At 42.2% G+C, this 16718-nt stretch overlaps 1 protein-coding gene across 1 annotated transcript in view; it reads left to right on the forward strand.

Moving 5' to 3' along the window:
* Positions 1-16718, forward strand: part of LOC306942865 (otoferlin-like) — a gene marked incomplete at its 3' end in the record, with an annotated part of 34665 nt that overhangs the window by 8785 nt on the left and 9162 nt on the right. Inside the window, exons 4-31 of the mRNA XM_079529013.1 lie at positions 162-285; positions 447-501; positions 596-727; positions 832-894; positions 1034-1118; positions 1246-1405; positions 1661-1847; positions 2067-2253; positions 2490-2713; positions 3162-3270; positions 3585-3759; positions 4038-4158; positions 4433-4533; positions 4644-4734; positions 4820-4936; positions 5120-5272; positions 5443-5632; positions 5959-6083; positions 10002-10136; positions 11505-11666; positions 12320-12439; positions 13054-13215; positions 13444-13606; positions 13982-14055; positions 14253-14279; positions 14537-14668; positions 15182-15251; positions 16576-16685. Of these exons, the coding sequence (XP_079385139.1) occupies positions 162-285; positions 447-501; positions 596-727; positions 832-894; positions 1034-1118; positions 1246-1405; positions 1661-1847; positions 2067-2253; positions 2490-2713; positions 3162-3270; positions 3585-3759; positions 4038-4158; positions 4433-4533; positions 4644-4734; positions 4820-4936; positions 5120-5272; positions 5443-5632; positions 5959-6083; positions 10002-10136; positions 11505-11666; positions 12320-12439; positions 13054-13215; positions 13444-13606; positions 13982-14055; positions 14253-14279; positions 14537-14668; positions 15182-15251; positions 16576-16685 (3554 nt within the window). The remainder of the gene's footprint in view (positions 1-161; positions 286-446; positions 502-595; positions 728-831; positions 895-1033; positions 1119-1245; positions 1406-1660; positions 1848-2066; positions 2254-2489; positions 2714-3161; positions 3271-3584; positions 3760-4037; positions 4159-4432; positions 4534-4643; positions 4735-4819; positions 4937-5119; positions 5273-5442; positions 5633-5958; positions 6084-10001; positions 10137-11504; positions 11667-12319; positions 12440-13053; positions 13216-13443; positions 13607-13981; positions 14056-14252; positions 14280-14536; positions 14669-15181; positions 15252-16575; positions 16686-16718) is intronic.

The following is a 16718-nucleotide window of genomic DNA, read 5'->3' on the forward strand; positions in this document are numbered from 1 at the left end:
CATCACACAACACAATGCACCAAGCACAGCCTGGCAAGTTTTTACCTGTCAGCAAACTCGATAAATGTAAACAATTCCATTGTTTTACCATTTCTATATGATAAAGCTATTACATAAAGAGGTTGTTCCTACAGTAAGTATGTTTTTCCTGTGATCTCCAGATGAGGCAGCAATTCTGGAGACCGAAGACCTGGAACAGGGCATGTTCATGGGAGGAGGCCCCGACCCTGACACCATCTCACTGGCATCGGTCACGGCTGTCTGCACCAATGTGTCCAATAAGAGGCATGCATCATTCTTTCTCTTATTGGAACTTATAGTGTGTGCTTACTAATACATTGTGATACATGGCTATGTGATAACTGGCACGGTAACACAAATGAAGGCAATGCATCAACAATATGACACTAATCACAAACATTTTCACTGAAAATTACATTCTATAGATCCAAACCAGACATAAGGATGGAACCCAGTTCTGGGAGACTGGGAGATTACCAAGTAAGAACAACACAGTGTTATGTCTTTGGCCAAGTTCTAGAACATCAGTCATACAGTACACCGACTTAACACTATATACATGCATCACTTCCAGGTCAGTGTGACAGTAATAGAGGCCAGGCAGCTTGTCGGATTGAACATGGATCCAGTCGTCTGTGTGGAGATTGGAGAAGATAAAAAGTACACATCAATGAAGGAATCAACCAACTGCCCGTACTACAATGAGGTGACATAAATAGTACCTTACACCTTTGTGCAAATCTACATACATACTATCGTTGCCAACAACAAATCCCACAAGGCTAACCCAATGCTCTTTTATTGTTACAGTATTTCGTGTTTGACTTCCATGTTCCTCCTGATGTCATGTTTGACAAAATCCTGAAGTTGTCTGTAAGTTTTTTCCTCTGCCTCATCTAAGTGGTTTGTTAAGAGACATTATAACTGCGTCATAAAATACCAGTCCGAGGGAGAAGACATTATCATGTAATTATCCAAAATGCTATTCTTTACTCCTATGACCAACCCATAGGTGATCCACTCCAAAAACCTTCTACGTAGCGGAACACTGGTTGGGTCTTTTAAACTAGACGTGGGCACAATCTACACCCAGCCAGGTAGGGGAAATCTGATTATTTTGGATGTACTGTACAGTATAATAATTATAGATTTTATATTCTGTATAAATAATAATACTGTATGTATTTTGTTACTATATGACGTCCTTTCTCTGACATTTTACAGAACATCAGTTCTACCACAAATGGGCCCTTTTGTCCGATCCTGAAGACATCACCGCTGGGTGTAAGGGCTACATTAAATGTGACGTTGCAGTCGTCGCTAAAGGAGACAGCGTAAAGACTCCACACAAGTCTAACGAGCAAGATGAAGATGACATAGAAGGGTAATTTTGCTGCAGAATAAAGTTGTTTGTGCAAAGATTTAATTAATTAATTGAAAGTAATTAAAATAAATAAGTAAAGATAATGCATTAAGCTGTAATAATAGATACAATATATAGACTGTACATGGAGCCTCTGTATATTCATACATTTTCATAGAAACGTTTTTATCTTTATCATTCACTGTGCTTTGCCTAGCATCGCCAAACACATAACCTTGTTAACTAGCATTTTTTCTAAAACTGTTCCTGGTTCAGGAATCTTCTGTTGCCAGAGGGGGTACCAGCAGAGCGGCAATGGGCTCGGTACTACGTGAAGATCTACAAAGCAGAGGGACTTCCCAGAATGAACGCCAGTGTCCTGACAAATATGAAGAAGGCCTTCATAGGAGAGAACAAGGACCTGGTTGATCCGTATGTCCTTGTACAGTTTGCTGGGCAGAAGGTAAATGATTTAAATGTTGACTGATGGGAAGTCAAATGTGATTGCCTCCCCTTTTGTGACACCATTATAATTAAACAATCAGGTCATCATGAAACTTTAGTAGTAATTGTAGAATACAAGATGGTATGAGAATATCTTTATTGCCAAAAATGTATGCTGTTTATTTTTTATACTGTAGGAAATGGTGCCTTGGTAGCATAATTGCATGTGTGTTTACAGGGGAAAACCTCGATTCAAAAGAGCAACTATGAGCCCATCTGGAATGAGCAAATCGCTTTCACTGAGATGTTTCCACCACTGTGCAAACGAATGAAGCTACAGCTCAGAGATTCAGACAAAGTGAACGATGTGGCTATAGGAACACACTACATTGACCTGCGGATGATCTCAAATGACGCAGACGAAGGTGATTGCGGTTTGGTCTGCTTATATTTACTGTATGCTTTAGCCAATGATTTGAGCCTATATGAGATAGAGAGAAAGAGAGAGGGACTCAGAATGCTGTTTGTGTGTGGGTCTCTACTCAGTTATTGTAAGCTGTTTGACACTATTGGGTAACCGTCACACATTCTCCCTTAATGTTTATCTTTGTGAATTACACTTTTCTCTGGTCATGCCTCATTTTCTTTTTCTACTTTTTAGGCTTTCTTCCCACACTGGGCCCTGCCTGGGTGAACATGTACGGCTCCACCCGGAACTTCTCCCTGATGGATGAGTACCAGGAGCTGAACGACGGGCTGGGTGAGGGGGCGTCCTTCAGGGCCCGCCTGCTCATCAGTCTGGGCATGGAGATCCTGGACACCGCCTCCCCTGAGGTGACCTGCTCCACTGAAGTGCAGGTGGAACAAGTGCCCAACATCTCAGAGGTACAGTACTGTACTGTAGGTCCACCTCTGGAAGGGCAGACAGGCAGTGGAGGCCCATTGTGGCATTGCATTGTGCATGCATGGTGGTGACAGGTCATTGAGGTGCAATTGTGGGTGAATTATTGATTAGACCTATCTTTATTTAGCCCACCTGGTGCATTATTAACTTGCTATTTGCACAGATGTGGCTTCCTTTTCTGTTGATGGACAATAGTCACACAACAGGTTGAACTGAGAACAGAGGGGCAGTCAGTGTGCTCTGTGGGAGTCGTCCATTTCATTTAGTTCTCACCAATCCAACAGATCATTTTACCAGATTTTCAGAGCACTCTTTTATTACATAGCATAGGATAGCATCCAATCATAGCTCAGAGTCATTACACACAAGGAGGCAGGATCCTGTTATTCACATCACATGCACAAAACTATTGTTTATCCATCTTCACAGAGTTCCACTGGAAAAGTAGAGGAGTTTTTCCTTTTTGGGACATTCCTTGAGGCCACTATGATTGATAGGAACAATGGTGATAAGCCCATCAACTTCGAGGTCACCATAGGTAATGACCAGGTCTATTCTTTATGGTACTGCTCCATATAATGCATCCTAACTATCCTAACCAAAATCTAAATATGCATTTGTTACATTTTCTATTTCTATGTTTAATTTGGATGAAAAAGTTAATAAAAGTTAATAAATAGTTAAATTCATAACTATATTCATAATAATTGTAATGCTTATAGACTTTGACTTGAACTTGTCCGTCGTTGTTAATAAAACCTGTCTGTCAATGCTAATAGAAGTATTCAATCAATCAATGCAGCACATTCAGCGGTCTGTGTAGCAATAACATCATTATTGGTTTTCATGTAGGTTACTATGGAAACGAGGCTGATACGGTCATCCAACCAAAACAAAAGGGTAGGAGAAGTGATGGGGAGGATTCTGAGCTCATCCATAACTCCAGCGACGACGAAGAGATGGAATATGATGGAGACATGACCTCGGTGTCCTGCACTCCGCCCATGAAACCTGTCATTACTGACCGGTCAGAATCATAACATGCCAGTACAAAGGAGAAACAAATTATTATATATATGGAGAGTTGTTTAAAATATAGTTCATACTGTTTAAAGTACCACCACATGTTTTAGTTTTGTGATGTTAATCGTTGCATAAGAATAGCAAATTAAAAATAGCATATATTGTTTAGGAATGACTCTTTGTATTTAATTGCATTCTATATTCATTGGAGCAGACATACACTAAGTTATTTTAATCTCTTCTGATTGTTGAGCTGTTTCCATTCATGTGCTGTATCTACAGGAATTACTTCCACCTGCCGTATTTTGAGAGGAAGCCATGCATCTATATCAAGAGCTATTGGCAGGATCAGAGAAGGAGACTGTACAATGCAAACATCATTGACAACCTTGCAGATAAACTGGCAAGTCATGAACTTTATCAAAGCAGGAGATACTGTATGTATGTAGAGTACAAAATACAAATACATCAGACCCATCATTCCCTATCTTCTAGAATCTAGCCTAAACTAAAAGTGAAAAGCCCTCTACCTCTACTACCCCTTCCCCTAGTTAATCATGCAGAAACACCATTAATTTGTGTTGAGCATGAAAGTATGAACTTTCTACTGTATGTACATCTAAACTAAAGTATTAGATGTTTTAGTTTTACATCAACATCCTTTACTGCTCTAACAGGAAGATGGACTCAACGATGTGCAGGAGATCATTAAAACTGAGAAGGCCTTCCCTGAGCGCAGGCTGAGGGGCGTCCTGGAGGAACTCAGCCAAGGATGCAGGTCCCTAATGGCGCTCTTTTACATTGCATTATAAGAAGAGCAGCACTTGTTTCATAATCCATTAGATGTCATTGTAGACTTTCAGATTGACTGAGTTGTATTTCTTTCAGTCAGTTCATATCACTGGCAAACAAGGACTCGAATCAGACTGGGAGAACCAGACTTGACCGGGAGAGATTGAAGCTGTTGATGGCAGAAATGGTATGGCAAACATAAAATATTCTTGACTTTGTCTTTATTCATTCTGGTGCTATCATGCTAAGTGTCCGGATGTTACTGCTTGTAGGAGAGCATTGGCCAGCAAGCTAAGGTCATGAGAACACAGGTGAAGAAAAGTACTGTGAGAGACAAAATTAAGTTGGCTCAGAACTTCCTTCAAAAGCTACGCTTCATGGCAGATGAGGTAAGATACATTTCTCATGCATTGTACATCATATCATGCTGATTATGTTTATAATATAATACAGTATGTGTGTGTGTAATATGTTAGTTGTATCAGGGATATTTTTTTTAATTATAGGGTAAGTGAAATAGCACACCTTATTTGTACATATTACATATGAACATTCTGTGTTTGTTTCATCAGCCACAACACAGTGTCCCTGATGTCTTCATTTGGATGATAAGCAACGGCAGGCGCATTGCTTACGCCCGGGTCCCCGCCAAAGACATACTCCATTCTGGTGTGGAGGAAGAGATGGGAAAGGACTGTGGAAAAGTCAAAACACTTTTTCTGAGGGTGTGTTTGCACCTTTGCACCAGAACAGACTACTCACTATGAATGAACTCCTATAGTGATAAATGCTCTAAAAAGTGTATTGATGTTCCACCAGTTATTTATGGGCCTTCCGCTTAAAATGGCAATAAACTAATGTTGTGTTCCACAATTTATTTTGTCATTTACTGAAGATCCCTGGTAAGAAAGGTTTTGGACCTGCTGGCTGGACGGTGCAGGCGAAGGTTGAGTTGTACCTGTGGCTGGGTCTGAACAGGCAGCGCAAGGACTACCTCATTGGCCTGCCTAATGGTTTTGAGGAGAACAAGTTGTCAAAAGGACCTGGCATGGCAGTCTCTCCTCCCATCAGCCTCACATACATGAGTAAGTTTGCACAGTAATTCACAACACCGTTGATCACCTCCTTATATTCTTCGCCATTAATTAATCACGGCCATTCCCCAAATGTACTGAATAGAAATGTTACCATAAAATTACCATTCAGTCTTTAAAACAATCTTTTTTCAAAATCTAGGATTAACTGTGGCCAGTATACCCTTTTTGTGCTGTCATTTTGTAAGAGTACATAGATACAGTATGATATAGAATGCATTTCTTCAAAAGTAAATCACATAACGGGACTCTATATGATTCTCAGCTATCTATAAACTGAATAACTCATTCGATATTTGCTTCTTTGAACTCCACAGTGAAACAGATATTTCAGCTGAGGGTCCATATGTACCAGGCTCGTAGCTTGTATGCAGCAGACAGCACAGGCTTGTCCGACCCCTTTACCAGGGTCTTCTTCTCCACACAAAGTCAGGTCACTGAGGTGAGGAAACTGAGGATGCTATATGGAGATTCAGTGATTGCCAGAAAATGTTCAAGGTTTCATGACCCATTGAATGGTATTGCTTGTGAATTGTGATCTTATATGTTTAGGTGCTCCTCCTTTACAATACCATTTACTATTGACCTAGTTAACTATTCAGGACAAATATGGCCAGAAGATGACCATGAGGATCAAGGGCCAATTTGTGGGAGGTGGGCAACCAGCCAACCAAAATTGCAGCTCATAGGGACCGATGAGACATTTTGGCCGATATCGATATCCGATATAATTGTCTCCACCAGGCCGAAGGCATGGGGAGAGAGTATGTTTTGCACTCCGTCCGTCCGTCCGTGTGTCCGTCCGTCCGTCCGTGTGTCCGTCCGTCCGTCCGTCTGTGAACAGCTAATCTCTGGCACCGTTGGTTGATCGCAGCCATACTCTGCACACACACTCCCTGAATGCCAGAGCTGAACCTCTGCCCCAAAGTTTTCACATTGGCCTGTTATAGCGCCACCAGGAGGCCGCTTTGTGCAAAACAGATGTTTTGACAGTACACCTACAGATTTTGTCCAAACATTACGCAAATTGGTACACAGTCTCTCTAGAGCCATTCAACGAAACGGGTGTTTCAGATTTTTCAGACTCCATCCTGATTGGCTAAGATTGGCTTCCAAAGTTCGCAGGAGTGCTCCGTTTCAAACAAAATGCTGCAAATCATGAACACATGGTGTGATTTCCGTGAAATTTTGCACGCACATTCCCACTAGGTCGAGGAAGAAATGCCACTTGAATATTTTCAACTCAGCCTCATGGTGGCGCTATAACTGGCCCATTTGTGTTTTACCTATAACTGCACCGATCTGTGTAAAACCATGTATGCACACTCCCTAGAGGCCAAGGAAAAACCTTTGCCTGGAATTTTTTTACATCTGCTCTTTATAGCGCCACCAGGAGGCCGACATATGTAAAACACATTTTCTAATATTACTCCTTCAGATTTTATCCAAATTTCACGCAAATCGGTACACATGCTCTCCATAGTCATGTGATCATGTGATTTGTTTGATTTCTCATAATTATCCATCCTGATTGCCTACGATTGGCTTCTAAAGTTTTCAGGAGTAGCCCGTTTTGTACCCGTTTTGTACAAATTGCCACAACTCCGCAACGCAGCGTCCGATTGCGGTGAAACTGTGCATGCCTATTCCCACTACTAGGCTGAGGAAGAAATGCCACTTGACAGTTTTCAAATCAGCCTCATGGTGGCGCTACAACAGGCCAAGTCGCGTCACACACACACACACACACACACACACACACACACACACACACACACACACACACACACACACACACACACACACACACACAACATGTTTATATTACTCCTAAACATTTTGCCAAACATCACACACAATCCTATCCTCCTGGTGGAGACCTGTGCCCAGAAGGGCACTTTTTCTAGTTAATTGCTGTTATGGCCGATAACCGATGTCGATATATGATCTCATTCTGTATTAAGAAAATATAATAATTTGGGCCATTCTGAAAAAATGCCTCTTTATTCCAAAACTTTATTCAATAACACCGTTATTGAAATGTCGGCCAATATCCCAACATAAACAGCTTGAATGTAGTATTTTTATTTAAAAAATGTTCCAACTTGTTGATTATTTTGAAAGCTTCCCCAGAAAACAATGATATCATTTGCAGCCTTCATCATAATAAAATGCTTTTTCAGGCTTTTTTTAATTTATTTTTCGATTTACCGATATATGGTAAATCGATGTCCTCCAGTCATGGTACACCATGACTGGAGGACATTCTCCGCAAACCCTGAACTACAAGCCAGATACACAGCAGAGTTCAAGGACCTCGTTCACATACAGGATGTGAAGGAGGAACCGGGCGCAGGGTACATGAAGTTCATGGAAGCACACAAGGCTGCAACAGTGAGGTATGTGCCGGTGATGCAGAAGACCAGAGGCCCCACAAGATCGAAACACCCGGATGTCATGGCAGCACGTCAAAGAGTAGAGGAAGCACTCCATGCATTCGATCAAGAACCGTCTGCAGAACAACGCGAGACACTGAAGGAAGCCAAGCGACTTCTCTTTGCCGAGTATTATAAAATCAAGGGTGAGGAGCTGATGCAAAAAGTCTGCAGAGTGGAAGCTGCTCATGGAGAATTCCAGTACAGCGAGTCATGGAGGGTGATCAATGAGATGTGTGGAAGGAAAAGACCGAAAGAGGGACAGGTGGCAGGAAACAGCCCAGAAGAGAGAGTGACCACCTGGTTAACTCACTTCAGGAACCTCCTTGGCACACACCAGACAGTGGAAGGTGCTGAGAAGGAAATACCTGCAGTCCTAGAGGATCTCAACATTGATGACGGCCCTTTCACAGCAGGAGAGTTTGCCTGCTGCCAAGGTCAAAGCCTCCCTAAGGCAAGGGAAAAGTGCTAGACCTGACGGCGTTCCACCTGAGGTCATCAAGAACTGCAAGCTTGATGAAGTCATCTTGGAGATCTGCAACCAGGCTCTAATGAATAATCAGACCAGTCTGAAGCGAGTGGTGCAACAGCACCCCCTATTGGTACTCTAAACATAGTAACATAGTAACATAGTCCCATAGTCACATAGGGACAAAGCTGTTCCTTGGAGTGGTTGCACCACTCAAAAGGAAAAAAATCTGGGTGCTACACCAGAATGTTACGTGTGGTACTGAACATCAACCAGGACGAGCACATCACCAACAAGCGTCTGTATGGAGCACTACCAAATGTATCAGAGAAGATAGCATTAAGGAGGATGAGACTAGCTGGCCACTGCCACCGACACCAAGAACTCCCGGCCAAAAAGCTTGTACTGTGGGAACCAACACACGGGCATCGATCGAGAGGACGTCCCACACCTACCTATGTGGACGTACTAAAGAAAGATGCTGGTGCAGAAAGCACAAATGAGCTGGCCAGATGTATGGAGAACCGAGATGACTGGAGACGCCGATGGAGGGCTCGTCTGAGGACGACGTAGAGAGAGATATATTGGTTTAAGGCCAATATCGTCCGATACCGATGTGTTTGCCGATTAATCTCCCATCACTACTCGTCACCTATCTTGACCTTTGACCACCGAAAGTCAAGGGAAGATAGGGAAGTCGAGAGGGTGTTTTTAGGTATGTTGGTAGACAATCAAGTGAGAGTTTTGGTCACAGTGAGACCACATTGACAAACTGGCTGCTTTTGTGTAAGATTCACTCTATTCACAAATTTCACTTTCAGTTCGCCAGGCATTTTCTGGTTGTGCAGACTGTTGATGATACACTTATTTATCATGGCCTGAGGTCACAGCGCAGTGAGCTGTGGTTGGTCTACTTTTGAGGGGACAGACATAATGGGCAGTATTATGCGTGTCTTAAGTACCAGGTCTTACTACTTAACTTAAGACCTGGAGGCGTGGTCAATGCTGTTTGGCCACTCAGAATAGCCAAATGGCAGGTCTTAAGTTAAGTAATACGACCTGGTACTTAAGACACGCATAATACTGCCCATTATGTCTGTCCCCTCAAAAGTAGACCAACCACAGCTCACTGCTCACTGCCCTATATAGAGTCAAACCTAGTCAAAATAAACAAACTAGAGACAGAGTCTATTATATTTGATTCTTTTTGGAGGATCCAAAATCCTTGTACGGACCATTTGAGGTCAAGTTTAGCCTGTGCGTCCTAAATATGATGTAATGAGTCACATTATGATGTAAATTGGCGTCAATGGCGTTTACAAAACAAACATTGAACTAAAGACAAACATTAAACCTGTGTATAGGAGGGGCTAGCGCCCCTCAAAAATATATATGTCTAATATATAAACATTGTCTAAATAGAATTCCAAATGTCATATACTGTATCTCTTTCCAGATCCTGCCTGAGACTCTCTGCCCTACCTGGGATCAGTTGCTGGTTTTTGAGAACGTTGAGCTGTTTGGAGAGGCCACTGAACTGCGAGATGATCCTCCAATTATTGTCCTTGAAATCTATGATCAGGACACAGTGGTAAGCCTGGATTTGGTTGTAAAAGGTTCCCTGTTTTACAGTAATCTTAAATGTGTTCAGAAAGGGATCTATGATATCAAAGAAAAAGTTCCTGCACACTGTCTGGAACTTGCAAAAAGGAGGCTCTTTATTAAATCATTTTGTAAGTTCCAAACAGTGTTCGGGACATAGAACCATTTCTGAACATTTGGACCTTCCTGGTTGTCCTATACGCACCTAAAAACAAAATAACTTAAGAATCTTAAATGTGTTAAGATCATGTAACCTAACTTGACAGATAGGAACAGTCTAATCATCCATTTCATGTCCTCGTAATAATGTAAACGAGTCTCTCTACCCCTTGAAATGTAAGTCTGAAAATGTCATTGCTACAGTATACTGTACAAATGTGATTTTGCATTTGAATGGCATTTAAATTTAGTAGTGTGTACACGAAACCTGTAGTATGGACATATACAGTATCTGAAACTACTGATAATATCTCAATATTGTGACATACAGTATAGTATATCATCCTATATTGCTGGTAGTATATCATATTATCGTATTTGTTATAGTATAGCAACAGGCCTAGTGTTATTACTTTTGCATTGAATTTGTTTAGAATTTATAATGTCAATATCATTTATGATTCATCAGTTTTTATTCATGAACTAGTTGATATAAATTATATTTGAAGAATGCTTTTGCTGACTGAGAATTCTATTTACTGCCCCTATCATAAACACCATTGTATTGGATGACGCCTTGGATAAGTAGAGTGTGGATTCTGGTGGTTTGATGTACCGTAGAAGCACTGTATTGTGTGCAGACTAGAACATATGTGATGCCCAAAAGGCATGCAAGTGGAATAAGACATTCACTGGACTTAATAATAATAATGTCCTCTCCATTTAACTTATACCTCTTGCATTCCTTAAGCGGAATCTGTGTTTACTGAATGTTGTCGACAGAGGACTTTGGCTTAATCACTTGACTTAACCACTAACTGCAAGACAGACATTGCTATTACTTTCAGAAGAATAGCCCTTTTTTGCAGTTTACTGGTCATGTTGGGTTTCTTGCTTTATTTATTTTGCTCTTTGTCTTCATTGCTCTTTTGACTATACTGCCTAAAAACATGGGCATTGCAAGCCATGTTTTCATCAATGGGTACAGTATGTCAACTGAACAGTGTTGTAACAATATGAGTAATTTATTGATTTCTTTAAAAAAAACATTGTAACTGTAACATGGAACATGGATGACTCTTCCTGGATTGGAGATGGTAGGCGGACCACCCCCCTCCCCAGAAATTGTGTTTGTGTTAGCCCAATATTTATTCATTTTGTAGATCTCATGCTGACTTCCGCTCCTCTGCAATTCCAGGGAAAAGCAGAGTTCATGGGCAGAAGCTTTGCCAAGCCTATTGTTAAGATGGCTGATGAGCACTATGGGCCACCACGCTTCCCTCCTCAACTGGAGTATTACCAGATCTACCGTGGGAACTGCACGGCTGGAGAAATGCTGGCTGCCTTTGAGCTGCTTCAGGTTGGCCTCCCACATACAGTACATACAATGAGCTGCTTCAGGTTGGCCTCCCACATACAGTACATACAATGAGCTGCTTCAGGTTGGCCTCCCACATACAGTACATACAATGAGCTGCTTCAGGTTGGCCTCCCACATACAGTACATACAATGAGCTGCTTCAGGTTGGCCTCCCACATACAGTACATACAATGAGCTGCTTCAGGTTGGCCTCCCACATACAGTACATACAATGAGCTGCTTCAGGTTGGCCTCCCACATACAGTACATACAATGCTTCAGGTTGGCCTCCCACATACAGTACATACAATGCTTCAGGTTGGCCTCCCACATACAGTACATACAATGCTTCAGGTTGGCCTCCCACATACAGTACATACAATGAGCTGCTTCAGGTTGGCCTCCCACATACAGTACATACAATGCAGTGCAAGTCAGTCAATGTTTGTCCTGCGCCATGACAACTATTCTTATTATTGGATGATTTCGGAAACGAGTGAATTAATGATCCTTTCGTAAATTGTACATCATGAAACACACTTCAGTCAACATGTTCCGGTTGACATTGTGTCAACTTTATTAATATGTGTCGATGTTCCAAGAATTATCAAGACACATATTCCATTGTGATGCAAATGTACCTTTTCCTTCAGATTGGTCCTAATGGGAAAGCTGACCTGCCGCCCATAGACGGTCCTACAGACATGGACCGTGGCCCAATCCTCCCGGTACCAATGGGCATTAGGCCAGTGCTTAGCAAGTACAGAATTGAGGTAAAGACTTCCACTATGCTCTCACGTGAACGCAGATTGATAGACAGAAGTTACCGAAATAAAATGTATATTTATGTTGTAGCTTATATTGTTATAGAGGCTACAATAGTTAGATGATTGGTAGCCCTGAAACATGACTGTCATAACGAGCGTTGTGTGAACCATGGCTAGATGATTGGTAAATGATTAACCATGACAATAACAATATTGACATACACTTTTATTTTGTACTTTCTTGAACCACAAGCACTGCACCAGTCAGATATAATGTAGCCTGTAGTAAACCGGTTCTGTGAATGGGGGGATGCAGGCACCTGTCTGACACATTTCATACTAGTATAGAGAGTGTGAAGAATCCTGAGAGAATACACATTGGCATGCAGGACATAGAGAGAGAATAGATGTGTATTCTGTCTGTCAGCCTTGAATAGGCGGCGATATACAGTACATAGCAAATATACACAAACAGCCTCTCGGCTGAGGGGAGCCACAAACCTAGCCGAAGCAGGCCGGTGCCTTACCTGTCCCTATGTAAATCCGCGCCTGGTGCCCGAGTGGCCCAATGGACGCTACGCTTCTGGGTTTAAGTCACACTGAATATCCCCCTTCTGCAGGTGTTGTTCTGGGGCCTGAGGGATCTTAAGAGAGTCAACTTGGCTCAGGTCGACCGGCCTCGTGTGGACATTGAATGTGCTGGGAAGGGCATCCAGTCTGCACTCATCAACGACTACAAGAAAAATCCCAACTTCACCACACTTGTCAAGTCGTTTGAAGTGGTAATGTAAATGTATTAATGCAAATAATAAGAAAAAAACATTCATCACTATTTTACAAGGTATTTTTAAAGAAGGATAGATAATAAACATAATGCTAAACAAATCAGTTATATTGTCATTCATGCTGGTCCTAGATTACTTTTGTTAAACAAAAAACAATGCAGTTCAAATCAAATAAATATCGAATTCAAAATGCTGTTCTTGCCTCTGGGTAATTTTCCTTGTCAGGACTTGCCTGAGAACGAGTTGCTTCATCCACCACTGAACATCCGAGTGGTGGACTGCAGGGCCTTTGGGCGCTACACCCTGGTTGGCTCCACTGCTGTCACCAACCTGCGCAAGTTCATCTACAAATCCTCAGACAAGCAGACCAACAACTGGAACACGACAGGTAATAACCAACTAAACCTCCAGTCATGCTATACTAGTAGTAGCACGGCCGTCAGTCTCAAGAGACCATGGCAAAAGCACACTTGGATTAGATCAGGTGGTGCTGAGGGAGCAGTGTTTTGTGTGGCTGTGCAGTCCAATTCACGAAAGACAGTCTTTCTGGAAGTGATTGCACTTGAATGCTCTGCCGTTGCCTCTTGACGCTGATTGAGGTACTTTTCGCCTAGCTCTCCTTTCTGCTGCTGCTGCTTGACTCAGCTCCGCTTCGCTCTTCTGGATTCCTATCCAGACCTCCTGCCTCCAGCAGGCACAATCGTTTGCAGTTATAATTACAGATGTGATTTAACAAGAGCCATTATTCTCTTCCATCTTTTAGATGAAATTGTGGTTGTCAGCATGGAAACAGAGGACAAAGTTAAGAAGATGGAAACTGTGGTCAAGCTAGACGGTGTACGTTACAACCAAGTCAGCCAAGTTGATTGACTGACTGACTGACTGACTGATAGACTGGACGACTGACTGACTGACTGATAGACTGGACGAATGAACAACAACAAAAGAAGAACCATGCTGCTTTAGTAGCTAATACAGCAATGTTTTGACCCCAGTCTATTTTAATTATGTTACCTTTTTCGTTTTCTTTTCAGTCTTCTGATGCTGTGATCAAAGTGGAGGTAAGACTTAAAGTGCCTCTGATTATCATAATCATAAATGTCAAGAACATGAAGGCCTTGCAAGGGGAGTAATAAGAGTTTTCCTTGCTATGCTGCCAACATGTAGAGAAGCCATAGCAATGAATAGTTATTACACTGTAAAATTCTTGAAAGTGTTAATTTGATTAACACTTATACATTCTCAGGCCTTATTATTTGTTTTCAATTTCTTTCTTTACAATATCTTCACAAGCTCTTACACATTGTTTGTATAAAAGGATGATGAGAAGGGGGGGAAAAAGAAGAAGCGAAAGAAGGGTGGTGGCGAGGAGCCGGAGGAAGATGAACTTGATGAGAGCACATTGGACTGGTGGTCCAAATACTTTGCCTCCATTGAAACTCTAACAGAGGTGAGAGATGGTTTGATGTAGTACCTTTTGTTACCATTGAATTGACCTTTTGTCACCATTGAATTTACACAACAGATGTATGAACCTGATGAACATAAACAAAACTTTACAGGTCTTTAAAAAATTACAATTTATGGATAAGCGTATTGTTTTTACAATTCAGTTTTCATGTTTTATTTCTTGTTTGTATTCCCTTTTATCTTGACTTCAAACGGTAATCGGAACGCTCACCCCAAAACACAGTCGCCCCCATCCCCCCCCCCCCAACAGTTTTACTGAGGTTAATAAATAAGAGGTTAAGTAGGAATAAGGTTATGTTTAGGCATAGATTTACTGAGGTTATGTTTAGTACCTGGTGTTGACCATTCCCCGGTCACCGGATTTGACACCGGGTTGAGCGTGTTTTGGGCCGAGCGTTCTTGTATTCAAACATCATGCCTGTTCCTAAACAGCTAGAGTGCAAGAGTTCTCAATAATATCAGTACAGTAAAGACTTACTGTCTGGTTCTACAGGCGCTCAAAGCACAAGAGGCAACTATGTCGGACACAGAGGAGAAGGAGGACATGGACATCGCAGATGGAGGTAAAACCAGACGAGGCCTTCTATCAGAGTCAAATTTCAACTTAAAAATCATTCTTCACATACTTTCATGTGCATTTTTAAGACCTGGGTAAGATAACAGCTGCAAATAGTAGATCATATAAGTTAATTTAATTTCACGAGGACAATTTTTTATTGAATCCTGCCATTCATGTATTATACTACATGATTGAAAGGTTCACAATCTTTGTATTATCCCATGTGCTAAAGCACAGCACACCATTGTTAGATAAACAAACCACAAGTATTTGCAACTACTGTTTACTCAGGTGTGCTGTGTGCACTGTCCCAGTCCCTTCAGTTCAAATCTTTGCATGTGTTAGCTTGCAATTCCTACAGTACAGTCCCCTGCATGCACCACATGCATCCTCATTGCCCCATTTCCCCCAATCAGATGCATATGAGCCACATGCCTGCCATGAACGTTGTCATTAGGATTGTTGTGACTGTAGGTCGCAGATTACTATGAAAACCTGCAAAACCTGTCAGTGACTCCGTCAGTTGTTCTGTCAGTCGTTCTGTCAAATCACCATATTTGTTCGTCAGACCGTCGCGCCTCGTGACACGTTATGCCATCATATATGGCCATCTCCATATATGAAGATCACAACACTGACCTCATCAAACCCTGGATAGCCATACATGGAGAAGACTGGATCATCACCTAGATCTGCATATATGGAGCCGGCCAGTAACTGTTCTGACATTCCATATGTTGACCCTCCCCCACCCGTCCTTCCTCTTCGATGTCTCCCTTTTGACTGATACCTGTCCATTGAAACTCTAGACAGGCCCGCCCCCAAAGTTATTAGTGCAGCCCGGCAGCCGGCGAAAACTAGAGTTCTCAACGGGCCTGAAAATGAAGGTGAGGCCCTACCTGGGCCCTCATCAAACCCTGTACACTAAAGACACTGGGCCTGGGCCGTGGCTCAGCGGTCCAGTAATCCAGTCTGGCAGTGTGCCACAGGTTCGACTCCCGATCCCGACGGCCTTTACTGCATGTCACCCCCCCATCTCTCTCCCCATTTCCTGTCAGCCTACTGTCTGTCCCTCCATAAAATATATTAAATAAAGGCAAAAGCCACACAAAAAAAACATTAAAAAATAAATAAAAAAAAGACACTGCCCCCGCTGTCACCCTTAGATCTCCATATGTGGAGCTGACCTGTTCTGACATTCCATATGTTGATCTGATCTCATCAAACTCTGTACACTCTTCCTCCTCCTCCCCTCCTCCTACACCTCCTCGTTGTTGTCGTCGTCATCCTCCTCCCTTCACTCTGCCCCGATGCTAACCTGAACTCAGAGATCAATCCAGATGAACCTCGTGTAAAAAGCACCAAGAAAAGGGGAAAAAAGAAGAAGCAGGTGCATGACCTGTCCGAGAAGAAGAAGCCAAAGATCGATGAGCTAAAGGTATGACACGGAATGTACTCGGCACATCTCTGA

The sequence above is a fragment of the Electrona antarctica genome (assembly GCF_951216825.1).
Source record: "Electrona antarctica genome assembly, chromosome: 18".
Lineage (NCBI taxonomy): Eukaryota > Metazoa > Chordata > Actinopteri > Myctophiformes > Myctophidae > Electrona > Electrona antarctica.